This window comes from Talpa occidentalis, unplaced genomic scaffold (genome assembly GCF_014898055.3).
Source record: "Talpa occidentalis isolate TD23 unplaced genomic scaffold, MPIMG_talOcc4v2.1 talOcc4.13, whole genome shotgun sequence".
NCBI classification, from domain to species: Eukaryota; Metazoa; Chordata; class Mammalia; order Eulipotyphla; family Talpidae; genus Talpa; species Talpa occidentalis.
Window position 1 is genome coordinate 43,587,550 of NW_023601322.1, and position 16,021 is coordinate 43,603,570.

Consider the following 16,021-nt stretch of genomic DNA (forward strand, 5'->3'; position numbering starts at 1 on the left):
GTTCAGTTTTTTCCATGCGCTAGGTTTTTTTCAGTAATTCCTATTAGCAAAGACAAGAAATATGATGCCAAAGACTGTGGCATGTGCTACTTGACTGAATGACGCACAATTTGGCTTCTGATCAAAAATGTTGTTCATATGTCTATAAAATGTGAGTTTAAAATAAGTGTTTTGCAGTTCCTGGGATTGCTTCACCTGCCTTGTTCTCTAGTTCTTTACCCGATTTAGCATCTTAATAGCCCTCCCCAGCTAAATACTCATATAACTATTCTAATGTGGCCACATGACTAATGAAATCAGGTTAAAATACACACTCATACCTCACTTTTAGGAAGTTCTAGCCTTTCCTTTAGAATTTCAGATGTCAGTGTAAGAAATGTCTGTTTTTAAGCAACAAGGATTAATTTAGGAAGTGACTCAATCCTATTCTCGAAGGATCACTTGAGATTGACTCTTTTCAGTATTAAGTCAGGGGAGAAAAGGATTTTGTTCTACTCTGCAGACATTTCACAGCTTGTTGATTTGTGGAAAGTGAAATTTCATAGTAATCAGCCATCAACGAACTTTGCAGAGAAACTCATGGCCTATGATTACTTATCGATAGTTTTCTGAAATTCTTGTGGATTGTCATATGTACACTATATTCCTTATGATTTTCATGTAAAGTCTATGAACTATTCCTTAATGAACTCCCATTATATTGCAAGCATTTATAGGATAATACTTTTTGATTATATGTGAAAACACACACTTAATTCCCCCAAACAAATGTCTATTTGGATAGTAGGTTAACTTTGACAACAAGGGTAACAGTATAAGTTCTTAGGTGATATAAAGTGTTGTTAAATAAAAAGAGTCCACTCTAACTTTTTTCTATCAGTAAATAATACATGCCAAAGTGATCTTTAACCTACTGAAACACTCCACACATGTGACTGCATAGCTACTACCCACTTTAAAAACCAATAAACTGAGAGAAATTGAATGCATTAGAATAAACTTCAGAATTAGATAAATAAGGAAAATCTAAAATAAAACCCCAACCCTATGTTGGAAAAAATTATACATTATAATTTTGGTCATTATTTTAAATATAGGTTGTTTTCCTATGATAATAAGATATTATTTTTAGTACATTGTGAATAACTCTAAGCTTGTAAATAAGCTTCCATATATGACCATATTATGGAATTTATAAATTCTCATAATTTGCAAAAATAGAGAAAGAATTTTCCAAATCTCCAGATTCTTGCTAAGATACATTTCTTATATGATGTTATTCCCAGGTTTTGAATCGTTGCCATTCCTAATGATGAATTACATGCCTATATGGCAATAACTTTGACAATATGAAGACTTCTAAACATGCATCTAAGTATTTTGCTTAAGGATTTAGCCCTGAACCCACACATAGGCCCCAAAACATGGGTACTGGGTGAGTGATGACTGTTACTCACTAATACCAACACACTGCTCCAGGGAATTTTCATGATTTTCCCTGCAGATTACAATCCAGATTTCCACTGATATAAACCTTTGACTGGAAATCCAAATATATTTGTTTTTTCCTTTTAAAGTGTAAAATTAGCATAGTTCTTTCCTTTTAAAGAGAACTTTTCTCCCCTATTCCATATAATTAAAAGAAATCTACTAGGCAATATATTTATTTGGTCCGTCAACTGGAAAGTATAAGGGTCCACAGGAACCAGCTCCTTGTTCAAATTTGTTGCTTTGTACTCAGCTCTTACCCACCATTAACTATTTAATCTCCTTAGATTCTTATTTTATCTTTCCAGAGTTTCTTTATGCAGATAACATAAATACAGACACTCTTTTCTCTTCTCTCTAAAACAAATATATGGCTAAAACATACGTTACTAGATAACTTGCTAGATCAGTAAACAAATTTGGCCTTTCCCTACACGTGTATTTTTTCTTCTCTGTTGACAGAGCTCTAGCAGCAGCCTCTGCAACGAACTGTTCAAGTGGACCCAATGCTTAGACAGGCTTCTTCTGTTCTCAGAGTGAGTTGTACACAGAGTGGTGTCCCAGCATCTCTGCACCTGGCCATGATGAGTGATTTGTGTTCCTGTCATTCAGCGCTTTCTGGTAACCTCTAGATTCCATTTAAATAAACATGCTCAGTAATGTGGGGTTAGTGGAAGAGCAGCTGCTGTCTGTTTTTGTCATTTGTTACATCTCAGGGATTTCCATGACCAGAGGATGGAAACTTGGAACCAAACCCTCTTTGAAAAGGGCTCTACAGGAGTCAGGTCCCAGCTACACATGCCTTTGAAAGATAGAGCTAAGGACTTAGCTGCTAGAAGTGAAGGCAGCATGAGTACACAAAGCATCTTCACAAACTTATTCCTGCTATTTACCTTCTCCTATTCAGAAAGGTCATTTTCAATGATTTCCTTCACATTCAATTTTCATATATGATTCAATTTTCCAACTGAAAATTGATAGTTTCTACTTTTCAATGTAATTGGTATTCTAAGTGTTGATAGTTTGGTCATCTCATACTTTTTTGGGATGTTTTTATCTCTTGTTTGTTTTTAAATCATTCCTTTCTCACACCAGAACAAGCACAATGTAAAAAGTTTGAGCTCTGCTAGGTGGACCATTACTCTGGCTTAGTTGGACCATCAATGGTATATGCTTGGGTTTGTATTCTAGTTGCTGTGTGTGTAACAGATTAAATACTGAAGAAATTAATATTTGTCTCTCAGAGATTACTTTGTTTCTTTTTAAAAATCATGCTTAACTTAACCCCAATTTTTAAGAAGCAGGAAAATGGAGATATGACATTGTAATATAAATATATCTACTGTCTTTCCTGCTGCTCCTCTCAGCAGTGTATTTCAGTAGATACAACTGTTCTGCTCCCCACTCTGTCTCTGGTGAATTCCCTCACTCCCTGCACCTCTGGCCTACACCCCAGTTCTTGTATGCATAAATTATAAAAATAACTTTAAAATAAATAAATAAATATATCTACTGATTAAGGACTCCAATTATTCCTTTATCACTAATACATTTTAATTCATGAAAGAAGAGGAAATTTTCACTGACCAAATAATATTGGAGTTGAAAATTTATTATTCTTTTATGCATTTTTTAAAAGAATTATTCCTTTATTGCAAGATTTTTATTTATTTTATTTTTGCATAGAAGAACTAGGGCATAGGCCAGAGGTACAGAAGGGGAGGGGATTCACCAGAAACAGAGTGGAGAGCAGAACTGGTAAATTGACTGATACACTGCTGAGGGGAGCAGCAGACAAGGCAGGAGACATCTGCTGCGCTATGTTGGTTAGCTCCCTGGCAGAGGATAGAACTCAGGTTGCTTCACAGACATGGTGGTAGTGCTGAGACTTTAACCCTTAGGCCACAATGGGAACCCCTCTTTTATGCATTTTTATCAGAAAGTTTGGATTTCTTTTTTTGAGGTAGTAAGCAATCAATTTTTCAAGAGGAAATATCCTGACTCTATAGTCATAAAAAAAGGTGGAACAGGGCCTCCCTGGTGGCGCAAGGGGTTAAGCACCACACTATGAAGCAATCCGCAACCTCAATCCCCGGCTGGCCAGGGAGCTACCCACATGGCGCAGCAGACCTCTCCTGTCTTGCCCGCTGCTCCCCTCAGCAGTGTATTTCAGTAGATCTGCCTGTTCTGCTCCCCACTCTGTCTCTGGTGAATCCTCTCACCCCCCACACCTCTGGCCTGTACCCCACCTCTTGTATACATAAATAAATAAATCTTTAAAAAAAAACTTTAAAAAAAAAAGGTGGAACAAATGTGAGTTGATTCCTCATGTTCGATAGTATTATTTTACTCTTTAAAGCTTATAAATTTTGTAGAATTTCATTTTCATTGAATTATATTCCTATATTTCTCTTGTGTACTATATTTGCCTTGATAATACTAATTTGGCTTTAGTTTTCATACTCAAGAACACTGGAAAGAATTTACATATAAGAAAAATTGTAAATAAATCCAATATTACAACAGGTAGATCAACATCTTAGGTGAATTACAAAAACAAAACAAGCAAACAACAACTTACCACCTCTTCCTTAAGAATAACCTTAGACAAGTAATGGGTTTATGATCTCAGCTACCTTTGATTGTGCTAGCCAGGTATCTGACCAGCATTAGAAATATGGGGATGTATAGGAGAGGGTGTCAGGTGCTTTAAGGGTGATAGCGTCATTCCATGTCATGTTTACACTGTGACACAGGGTGCATTTACCAACACTTTAGAGGACAATGAAACAGCGTGCAAAATACCCACATCAGAGAATCAATCATATTTTAAGTCGGTTTAATCATTTTCACACTTCTGTTCTCTGTGGCAGACATTCATGACCTTTAACAGGAAAGTTCTAAGTTTGGGAATCACAAAATCATTGACAATTGGGAGGAAAAAATGTGCCAATCTTGATGAAAAGAAGATTTCTTAAGGCCTCATATTGAGTAATATCTCCCATCCAATTACCGCTTTTGTTTGGTTTAAGAAAACATATTGACATCTCAACTCACATGAGAAGCAGAGATGTAAATATTCAGGTTTTAATTATTTTTAAAATGGCAATATAGGGCCTCCCTGGTGGCACAGCGGGTTGAGCGCAGCACTGTGAAGCTGTCCACAGCCTCTGCAGTGCGGGTTCAATTCCTGGCCGGCCAGGGAGATGCCCACAAGGCATGGCAGATCTCCCCTGCCTCGCCCGCTGCTCCCCTCAACAGTGTCTTCTGTCCGTCTGCCTGTTCTGCTTCTCTCTCTGTCTCTGGTGAATCCTCTCACCCTCCCACGCCTCTGGCCTGTACCCCAGTTCTTGTATAAATAAATAAAAATCTTAAAAAAAAATGACACTATAGCTTCTGGTTGCAAAAAGGCAACTATATTGTAATAGAACAAAATTTTAATTTAATTTTTATGGCCCATAGTAGTTATAGACATATTTTCTTTGTATAAATATGCAAACTAAATTTTGACACTTTAAACACCCATTTATACAACAAGATTACAAAATATAATGTACCAAGACTGCCCTTTCTTTCAGTACATAAACATCTATATTTTATATATCCTTTCTTCACTATTAAAAATCTATATAGATTTGTAGATATTTTCATTGACCCTTCCATATTTACAATGCTGAATGTATTCACAAGAGGTAATATTAATTTTATGTAATAGATTCTGCCCAGTAGATTTTATAAAGATAACATACCATGTGACACGAGGTTCTGGCCAGCCAGATACAGAGCAGTGTAATTTTACTCTTTCTTTCTCCCAAACAGTATGGGAACGAGGCTTAATGACAAACTCAGGAGCATGGAGAAGACTATCTTCATTCAACTTTTTATGAAATGTCTCGATTTCTTCTAACTGAAAAAAATATATATCAAAATATTAAGAAATCAAAATAAACTGTGCTACTAAAATAAAAAGTAGAAACCAAATTATCATTTTTCCATTTGTTTGTCTTACTTTTGTATTTAAATTAAATGTATCCCCCATTCCGTTTTAAAATAAGCACATCATTTAATTTTTAATATTCTAAGATGAAGCTTAGACTATTACTGCCGTAAGGTGGATTTTTTTTTTTTTTTTTTTTTTTTGGTTTTCTAGAGTCTCAATTACTGCAGAACCTAAACTTTCTTGGAATTTAAAACAGTTATATTTGTCTTTCTTTGGCTTATACATTTTAATGTATTTCTGATTTTCTTTAGTTCTGTTTCTCCACAAGAGTACCAGTTTCTTCATTAGAAATCACTCCATTTGAGCTAGAAGGGATTATGCTCAGTGAAATAAGACAGAAGGAAAAAGAAAAATATCAGATGGTTTCACTTATAGGAGGAACATAGGGAAGCCAAATAGAGGGTCAGGAAAAAAAAGAAGACAGAACTAGCAGGCAAACTATAAATTGGAAATATTTAGAGAAGAGGGGGAGGGGCAGGGATTAAAATGGGAGGGAAGAGCATAAAGGGACTATGGTGATGGTTTACGGGTAACTTGGGAATTTTATGGGGACTACACCTGAGAGAAGAAATCAAACATTGTACAAAAATGAACAATGATGTAAAATATATATTAAAAATAAATTGATTATTGATATTAAAAAAGAAAAAAATAGCTCCATCTATATCTACACACACACACACACACACACACACACACACTGTTATTTTTGTTAAGTTACATTAAATTGTCTCCTCTTACAGTTTTTCTCAGTGACAAGCGATCTGCCCTTTCTCGAACCGCAGCTTTCCTGGACTTCTTCTCAGATACTTCCTCCTGGTGAAGAGTGGATGCAGACTGTTTGGATACCTTGGACTGTTTGGTTGTTGTGATCCCTTGTTCACTGGCAAGAAGATTCCTCTGGGCTATATAAGCAGCAGCTTCTTTAATTCTTTCTTCTTCTGTGTCTGTAATTCCACTAACATGCACTTGGCTAACACACAATAACAGCAAATTACAGGTATTGTAAATGGCAATGCTAAGACTGTCTAATGTTGTTACTAAGTTCAAAGTACCACACCTCAGACATTGTGTACCGTGCCCCCAAAAAAGCTGACAGAAAAACCTGGTAAATTAGGAGCTAACTCTTCACATATGGAAGTAATATTCACGTTAACAAAAGATTATAACAACAGTAATACCTATCATGATTCTGGTGCTTCGCCAAGTGCCTTCTATATAAATTATGTCATTTTAGTCCCACAAAAACCCTATGAGGTAAACTGTATCATTTCTATTTTAGGTATATATGAAGAAGACTCAGGGAAGCTAGAAAACCTATTCAAGTTCATTTTATTGGTTCTCTTAGCATGTTTAAATATGATTTCATCTATAACAAAAGATTTAGCTATGACTTCCTTCCAGAAAAGATGACGGTGTAAAATGAGATATATTTGTGTGCCTGGGATCCCTATTAATTGCTGTGTGCATGGTTTGGATCCTATAACTCGGCTGCTGTAATGCATTGCCCAGAACTGTCGCATGTATAAGTAAATTCTAAATTTACTTCAGATCTTTATGCATACTGGTTTTCTTTCTAACACAATAAAGGTCAGGCCTCCCCGGTGGCACAGCGGGTGCAGCGCAGCGCTGTGCAGCTGTCCACAGCCTCTGCAGCGCCAGTTCGATTCCTGGCCCGGCCAGGGAGATTCCCACATGACGTGGCAGACCTCTCCTGTCTCGCCCTCTGCTCCCCTCAATGGTGTATTTCCATCCTTCTGCCTGTTCTGCTCCCTGCTCTGTCTCTGGTGGATTCTCTCACCCTCCCGCACCCCTGGCCTGTGCCCCAGTGCTTGTATAAATAAATAAAATCTTAAAAAAAAAAAAGACAATAAAGGTCATGTGTATGTGTATATATGTGTCTCTTTGTTTGTATTTAATATTTTTGTGTGTGTTTCTACATATCCCTGAGGGAAAGAATTGACTCTCTTTTTTTGTGCTGTGACATATTATTAATCATATTTTTATTTTTAACCTTCAATAACTTTGATGTTGACCCCATTTTATGCTTCAATGAGGGAGTTTGATTATGAAGATTCTCTTAAAATTGAGAGTTCTTCCACCTCTTACAGCAGAATTTTACATTTGCATACTTTTCTTTTTAAAAAAAGTTTTATTCATTTATGTGTACAAGAGCTGGGGTGCAGGCCAGAGCTGCGGGGAGGGTGAGAGGAGTCACCAGAGACAGAGTGGGGAGTAGAACAGGTGAACTGACTGAAATACACTGCTGAGGGGAGCAGTGGGCAAGACAGGAGAGGTCTGCTGGGCCATTTGGGTCAGTTTCCTGGCCAGGGATCAGACTCTTGCTGCAATGGCTGCGATTGCTTCATAGTACTGAGACTTAAACCCTTGTGCCACAGGAAGGCCCTTCATTTGCTTTTCTTATAAAGATCATTACTTTAAATTTTAAGCCTTGTGTCATTGTGTTTACAAATTCCTGGCATCTGAATACTTGTAGTTTGGTAAATAGGATTCAACATTTGCCCAAATTTGGAGTTTCTCATGGAACATTACTAAAATATTTGGTAAATAAGATTTAATTTTTTTCTTTATCTCTTCAAATATGAATAAAGTAGTCTACTAGGGAAGTCGGTAATATAGTCACTCTAACTTAAAGGGATAAAAAAGAAGATAAAACAATTTTAGCTTAGTGTCCAGATATAATTACCTCCATTTTTCCTTTTTGAAATGAGATAGGAAGTGAATGAATTAATGAGTGAATACACAGCAAACCATCATGATAATTTACACTGAATTATCTACAGATGTTAATACATAATAAAGAATTTTGAAATGCACTTTAAATTAAAATTACTAATAAATTATATTCAGTGCTGGTCTTGCCCTGAGTTCAGATAAATGTAAGAGAACTTTAACTTTAAACTTATATTACCTCTAACAATGGACATGCTGACTGACATAGCTATAGAGAGCTGAATAAAGTCATAGTCTTATTTTTTCAATTTACAAATAAGCTTGACCTTGAAAAACTATTTCACATGAGAACTCAAGTACACTTAAAAATATTTTTTTACCCAGGATAGCAGGACTCATAAGGAAATAGGTGTATTTCAGGGGTAATTATGTCATGTGTAATCTGGGTACAAGAGTGAGAATGTGTTGCTGACATGCTGACCAGAATACTCTACTACAAATTCAAACTAAGTTAAAAACCTTCCCAATATTCTGTAGTCCTTTGACTCTCTAAGGCCACCTCTGATGGCCTGAACTCAAAACTCGTTGCTGACACAACTTGTCAGAGTGTTAGAATTGGACTTTTCAAGTGTTATCCAGAAGAAATGGTATTTCCCAAAAATAAACTATAATTGCTAGTGCATGTAAGTTGCATCAGAAATTCTCGAAGGGCTGTCAGTTCTGCTGCTACCAGTTATGTGACTTTCAGCAAGTCACTGAGCCTTGATTTCCTTGTATAAAAATTAACAAAGCTAATACCTCTCCATGGCTATATTGAGGACTTAACAAAATCATTTATATAATGTGCCCGGTATGGTAGGTGCGCTATAATACTCATTTCTTTCCCAACCGCTTCCATTGTTAATACTGTCAACATATTATGAATTGTTATTTTTAAACATAGTAATAGAATAAAGGAATAATTCCATATAAAAATAAAGTACTGGAAATAAAACCTACAAGATAAATTTTATTTACATTTTCTCTTATCTAGCTTATTTTGCAAGTCATCATTTCTTGAGACTGTCCTGGAGGAGAAAAAATAATTTGGTAGGGTATGAGGAAAACACTGAAAGTGAGAAGTTTCATTTTGTGCCTATACAGATAGAGAGACATGCCGTACAGGTTAAGCTAACTTGATGTTTGTTTGTTTAAAGAGCATAGTGGGAAAAAAGAAAAAAGTACTTTGCTGTTCTAGTCTTGCCATTTCCTATATGCAGTATGAGTACATATTAAACTAAAGGTGAAAAAGCTAAATCTGGACAAGGATACTTAGTGATATAAGCATGTTTCTCTGGAAAGTTCATTTTAAAAACTCAGAGATCACAAAGATATCAAGTTGAAAATAGAATATAACTTATTCCCTTACCTTCCTAAATGGGTTCAAACCAATTATGACATTAGTCTCTGAAACATTTCCAAAAGAAACGTTCAGAGAAGAACAGGAAGAAAAACACAGGGAAACAAAAGTAGGTCATGCAAAAAACTTGCAACCACAATAGTGCCTATGAGCTTCCTAATGGCATTTGCACTGAGAGGATAACCTCATTTTGAGTATTACCTTAGCTCTGTGAATAATTCTCTATTCAAGGGAAAATAAACAGGGAAGATTCAGAAATTTCCCTTAAACTTTTGTTGTTTCAGACAAGTTTGTTTTTTTTTTCCCAAGAGTCCTTTGAATATTATTAATGGTAAGAAAATACTTACACTATAAATACAGAAATTTGTTATTAATAGACTTGTGACTTAGTGGTTATTTTGTTTGAAGCTTCGTTCAAAATAAATAGCAACCTATTTCACATCAAACAAATATAAGCCAAGCATCCAAATTATGATCCAATTCTTTGTAGTCTATGTTATCTAAGGCTTTTTTTTGGTCCAGATGAATAATTAAAACCATATTGTCAGCCAAGATAGTTTCCATCTACCTAAACCTATCATCTCTTTTTTTTTTTAGTTTACTTTATATTTTATAATTTTGAACTTTCTATTCTGTCAATACTCACTATATATAGTGTCCAATCACTAGCATCCAACACTTACTAGTTACTTAATTTCAACTAGTTACATAATTAAAATTAAGTTTCCTAATCATTCTTTTTTTTCTTTTTTCTTCTTTTGTGGGACCCTTGCCAGCGGCCGCGAACGAACCGGTGTTGCAGAGGCTGCGGGCAGCCTTGTAGCCCAGCGCTCAACCGCTGCGCCACCAGAGGAGGCCCCTAATTATTCTCTTTTGTCATGTAACCACACTACATGAGGGCAGACTTTCACAATAAACACATCTACCTCAGTGAACCATTCCAAGGTTCCAATGTTCCTTAGACCTTTCTCAGCCAGTATGTGGTAAGTGCCCAGTAAATGTTAGTTGCTAGTGTCATGATTACATGGCAACCTTTACTCTCTACATCCCAACAACCAAAACTAAGAATGGAACGCATACGCACCGTCCTGAGAAAATAGGCACAAGATAGTCACTTGGAAGATTTTCCTTCTCCTCCCCAGAGAGGAGGCTTTTCTTGGCTCTCTTTGTTTGGGAACTAAGCTTGGACGAATAATCTTCTAACATCAAACTGGAATCTGTAAGTCTGAAACAAAAGCCTTAATATTAGGTAATAACCAAAAAGATGCACTTAAAATATTCAAAATGCTTATAAGAAGAAGTTTTAATTTGGGTAAGGCTTCATAGAATCCTAGGCTTCTAATGCTATAATTATCTTTTATCTTGAGAATTGCAGCGGAGTGACAAAGACCTCACAAAATGCTCTTTACATAGACACAAAAGAAAAATTGGTCTAAAGCCATTTCATGGGTTTTCCCCCTTCAAGTTTCAAGGGGAAAATAGCCTTGCTTTTATAATAGTTCCAAATACTCTTTGCTGTTAAGTTAGTAATCAGAACTTTGGCAGTTCATATAAATAGTTTGCATACATTATATATCCAAATCCAAATTGGAAAAAATTGTAAAGTTTTCTAGTCAGGCCTATGATTCTGCAGTTTCAGCAGGGAGTCTAGGTGATATTGAGCAAGGGCTCCAAGATTCAACTTGGAGGGCTTCACACAATGAAAACTAACTCCTCTGGAGAGGGAACACTGGGCTGATCCAACAAGAGAAATAATATATATTTTTTTTTATTTATTTATATAAGAGCTGGGGTACAGGCCAGAGGTGCGGGAGGGTGAGAAGATTCACCAGTAGGCCTCCCTGGTGGCGCAGGTGGTTGAGCGCCTCACTGTGATGCTGTCCACTGCCTCTGCAGCGCGGGTTCGATCTTGGCCGGCGAGGATCCCACATAGCGAAGCAGACCTTTCCTGTCTTGCCCGCTGTTCCCCTCAGCAGTGTCTTCGGTCCGTCTGCCTGTTCTGTTCCCTGCTCTGTCTCCAGTGAATCCTCTCACCCTCCCGCGCATCTGCTGTACCCCGGTTCTTGTATAAAAATAAATAAATCTTTGAAAAAAAGAAAATTCACCAGAGACAGAGTGAGGAGCAGAACAGGCAGACAGACTGAGAGCACTGCTGAGGGGAGCAGCAAGCGAGACAGGAGAGTTCTGCCTCACCATGTGGTTATCTCCCTGGCTGGTCAGGAATCGAACCCACTCTGCAGAGACTGTGGACAGCTTCACAGTGCTGCACTTAATCTGCTGCACCACTGGGGAGGCCCGAAATAATATATTTTATTCAAATATACAGTGTCAAGTGACTTAGAGAATCACAAGAGTGTGACAAAGAAATTTTTGGTCAGGTCTGTTGTACTCAGAAATCTGTATACATTGGTGCAAATGTATACTTGGAGATAGTGAGGTTCCAATTAACTGAAAATAGTATTAACAGGGTGGAAAATACAAAGGCAGAGATTGTACCTAGAGAAAAAGTGTTGATGAAATTAAAAGATCAATCTTAATCTATAGAGTTCTTAAAAGAAAGGAAATGTATTTCATACAAAGATGTAATTTGGCCTACACTTCAGGATTTCATGAACTCTCTGAAGTAAGTCTGTGAACTTAATATCTCCCGGTCTACCTGAAATGAGAGATGTTTACAAGAAGGGGCTGTATGGAAACTCTCTGCTTGGGCTTAGTCATTTTTCTGAGATTTGGAATGATTCTACAATTAAAGGTTGATATTCAAGAGGCCTTTTGTGTAAAAAATTTTTGAAGAAAAAGTGAAGCATGTGATTGGTATAGCATGGGAAAAACCAGCTGCCAAGTTGAAGCAGAAAACCTTCTAAACCTTGATCATTTCATAATCTTTAAAAAACATTTGGAAAAGTAGAAGAAATTACCTAAATTGAAAGCAGAAGACAGGCCAAACATACACATATTTAAGTGAATTTTAAGTACAAAATAGATGCACATTTTATTGTAAATACCCTTTTCCTCTGCTAAACAGGTAGCCCAGAACTGTAAGTGCTTCTGGGAAGGACAGGGGTGCCATGTCGACGGGCCTGGTGGAATAGGGTGCCACTACTACCTTTGGTCTTGAGACGGGTAACAGGGAAATGGCAAGCCTCAAACTGCCCCCCGAGTTATCCCTCCAGCAAGGTGAGCACTAGCTTTTATTCTATGATAAAGGTTAGAGGCTTGAATTCAGGCTTGTGGATTAGTTTCCAGTTGGAAGCCATCATGGAATTTGTTCCTCTCTGACTGTTCCAGGCAGAGGTAAAATGACTGCATTTTATACCCCTAGCAAGTTACAAAGTACAGGCTGTGCTATACAGGTCTAAGTTTAAAATGGTATTTTCCTTCACTCCTTTATTCATTACTATACAAAGTAAAATTATTAAGGAGTTTAAAAGTCTGTCTTTTTCTATTTATAGAACCTTTGAATTTTCTAATTTCTTTCCCTTTTTTTGCTGTTTTCTCTTTACTATCATTCTAGTGTTTATAGTCACAGTCTCATGAACTCATATTATCTATGTCTATTTGCATCAAAATATTTGTCATTCTGTTGTGTTATTTCTTTTTCTGTCATACTCCTTTTGGATAAATCTTTTTTTTTTTTTTTTAGAGGCATGAATTTTTATTTATTTATTTATTTGTTTGTTTGTTTATATATGCACTGGGTACAGTCAGAAGCGCGGGAGGGTGAGAGAATTCACCAGAGCCAGAGCGGGGAGCAGAGCAGGTAGAGGGACCGAGGTACACTGCTGAGGGGAGCAGCGGGCGGCAGGAGAGATCTGCGCGCCATGTGGGACCCTCCTGCGGTGGCTGGGGAGCAGCCGGGGATCGAACCGGCGCCGCAGAGGCCGCAGAGGCTTCGCAACCCAGCGCTCAACCGCTGCGCCACCGGGGAGGCCCCACCTTTTGGATAAATCTTTAAAATGATGTACTTATTACACAGTGCGTGCCAGAATGCAATGATTTCATTCTCACAGTTAAATCTGGCAGCTGTTTTTAACAGTTGAGCTTCATGTCATGGCACAATCTTCAGTTCCTTTTTCATATTTCACTTGGGAATAAAGACTTCATAGAAAGCATTATGATATTATGTGTTACATATTATCTAGAAAATTCAAATTATTTCAAAAAACCCAAATATTTGTTATGTTCTCTGATGTTTTTTCAAGTGTTGTATCCTAATGAAAATGGAGTATGTGCAGGATTAGCTGTTAAAATCTATAGCAAGAGAGATCTTACTGGACTTCTAATGGGGTTACATTCTGATAAATCATTTGGAAACTGAAGATATTGTAAGTTGAAAATGCATTTAATACACCTACCCTGGTTTCAATCTAAGCTAATTTCTACAGAATACATACCACTTTTGCACCACTGTGAACTTGAAAAATCATTAAGTCAAAACATCATAAGTTGGGAAATGTCTGTATTTAGTAATATATAAGTCATTTATTAAAACGAGAAAACAAAACAGATTCAGAAAAACACAAAGTTTTAAGGAACGGAGTTTGAAATATGCACCCATGCATTTGTAACTGTGTCTAGGTACACACTTTTGTGCCCTGCTACTAATTATGACATGTCCTCTGCTATAATGCCTCAAGTTAGCAAAATTTAAAGTAATATGGGTGTGTCTGATATCACCATATGATGACCAGCAGCACCAAACAAATGTAGCCAAGGTACAGAAAACTCTCTCTGGAAATATTTCAGGAACTCAGAGAAGGGCTTATATCCATAACTAAATCAAGTACTGCACCACACAACAAGAGGTAATCTTTTGCTTTTATGGCTTCAAAATTATTCTTGACAAGAAAAGCAAGAACAAAATTAATTATAGAATCTCAGAACTGGAACAGATCTCAGGGATATTTACATAGGTTCCTCATTTTATCAATGTGGAAACCAAAGCTGGAGAGTCATGACAACTTGCCCTTGTTCAATTTGCCATTGTTCACACACAAAGTTGGTAACTAAAGTAGGATTAATACCTATCTCTTCTTGAATTTCAGTTCATTGAGGACATGATATCTCTCTCTCTCTCTATATATATATATATACATATACACACATCCATATATATTTATTTATAAATTCTGTGGGTATACTAGCAAATAAGTATTCTTACTTTATAAAATAGTCATTCAATAGAAAATTAAAAAACAAATTCAATTAACAAGTTACAAGTGCTATTATTTCTTCCTACACTTTCATGATTATGCCTTTATGGGTTCCTTACTTTGGATACCATAACACAATGTCCATAGCAACTTTGAAGTTAATTTGCTATTGCTGATTTTATTCACTTAAATTAAGGTTATGAAATTATCAAAGTTCAATTGAAAATAAGCATAAAATTCATTGAATTTCACACAAAGTAAACTGCTGGTTCCTTGAAGTTATGTTTGCAATTACCATCTAATTTTGGGAAATTGTCATAGAATCCCCAGGTTAAGTAATTATATTTATACTTAGAGTAAGTATGAATCTGCTTAATGGATATTTGCTTTCTGGAAATATTTTGAAAAACTAGCAATTTGTTTCAGCAAAATAATGAGTTGTGGATATTGTCTTTTGCTGAATCTGTTCACAATTTCAGTATCAAGCATCCCTATATATACATAGTAATATTGAATCACTGGTTTCCCCTCTATCTTTCCCACTACCTATAAAAGCAAGAAGGGAATGCTCTGCATTAATTTGTATTTTTAGCACTGTATCCAGTACCTGAGAGTGTTCAATAATTGTTTACTGAATGAAAGGAAATCAGTAATCATACCCTAACTGAGCGATTTTTCAATTTTGGCTTCAGAGTCAGGTGAGAAGTTATTTAAAATGATCAATGCAGAGGTAGGTCTTTCCATATGGTGAAGCGAGGAACTCAGCAATCCTTTCCCAAAAAATAGTAATAATAAAACTGGATAAAATTGTTCAAGACAATCCACTGAGGCTCTGAAAATCAATCCAAGTCATATACCACACTAAAAAAGAGTTATTCATAAAAAGGTACTGAACTTCAGCTATGAGTAGTTTGTGTGACATTCTTGTCTAGTCTCTTCCAGCCCAATCTCCAGCTTGGCCCACAAGGTAATTCTACCACAATGGGAAAAGATGTGAAAACCAGTATTTGGTGTCAGAGGGAACTGACTCAATGGAGCAAAACATGATAAAACTACATCCAGTAGCATTGTATGAAACAGTAGCGATTTAAGTGACAAATAAACAAGGGAAGACAATTAGCCTGAAGTTGTAATCAGTTGGGGGGGGCAAGTGGCAGACTAGCAGATCTGCCAGAAATTTAACAGGAAGCTATAAGATAGAAGACCATAATAGAGGCCTTGAAAAGCTCTCTGCATGTTTTTACAAGAAAAACTGAACTCAATTTAGCCACACACTGGCTGATAGTA

General features: G+C 36.5%; 1 protein-coding gene across 1 annotated transcript in view; it reads right to left on the minus strand.

The window, feature by feature from the left end:
• MYOM1 (myomesin 1) overlaps positions 1–16,021 on the minus strand; it is a 149,702-nt gene that overhangs the window by 103,333 nt on the left and 30,348 nt on the right. Inside the window, exons 4-6 of the mRNA XM_037508781.2 lie at positions 10,666–10,806; positions 6,230–6,461; positions 5,238–5,395 (exon numbers count right to left, since the gene is read on the minus strand). Coding sequence (XP_037364678.1) covers positions 5,238–5,395; positions 6,230–6,461; positions 10,666–10,806 — 531 coding nt within the window. The remainder of the gene's footprint in view (positions 1–5,237; positions 5,396–6,229; positions 6,462–10,665; positions 10,807–16,021) is intronic.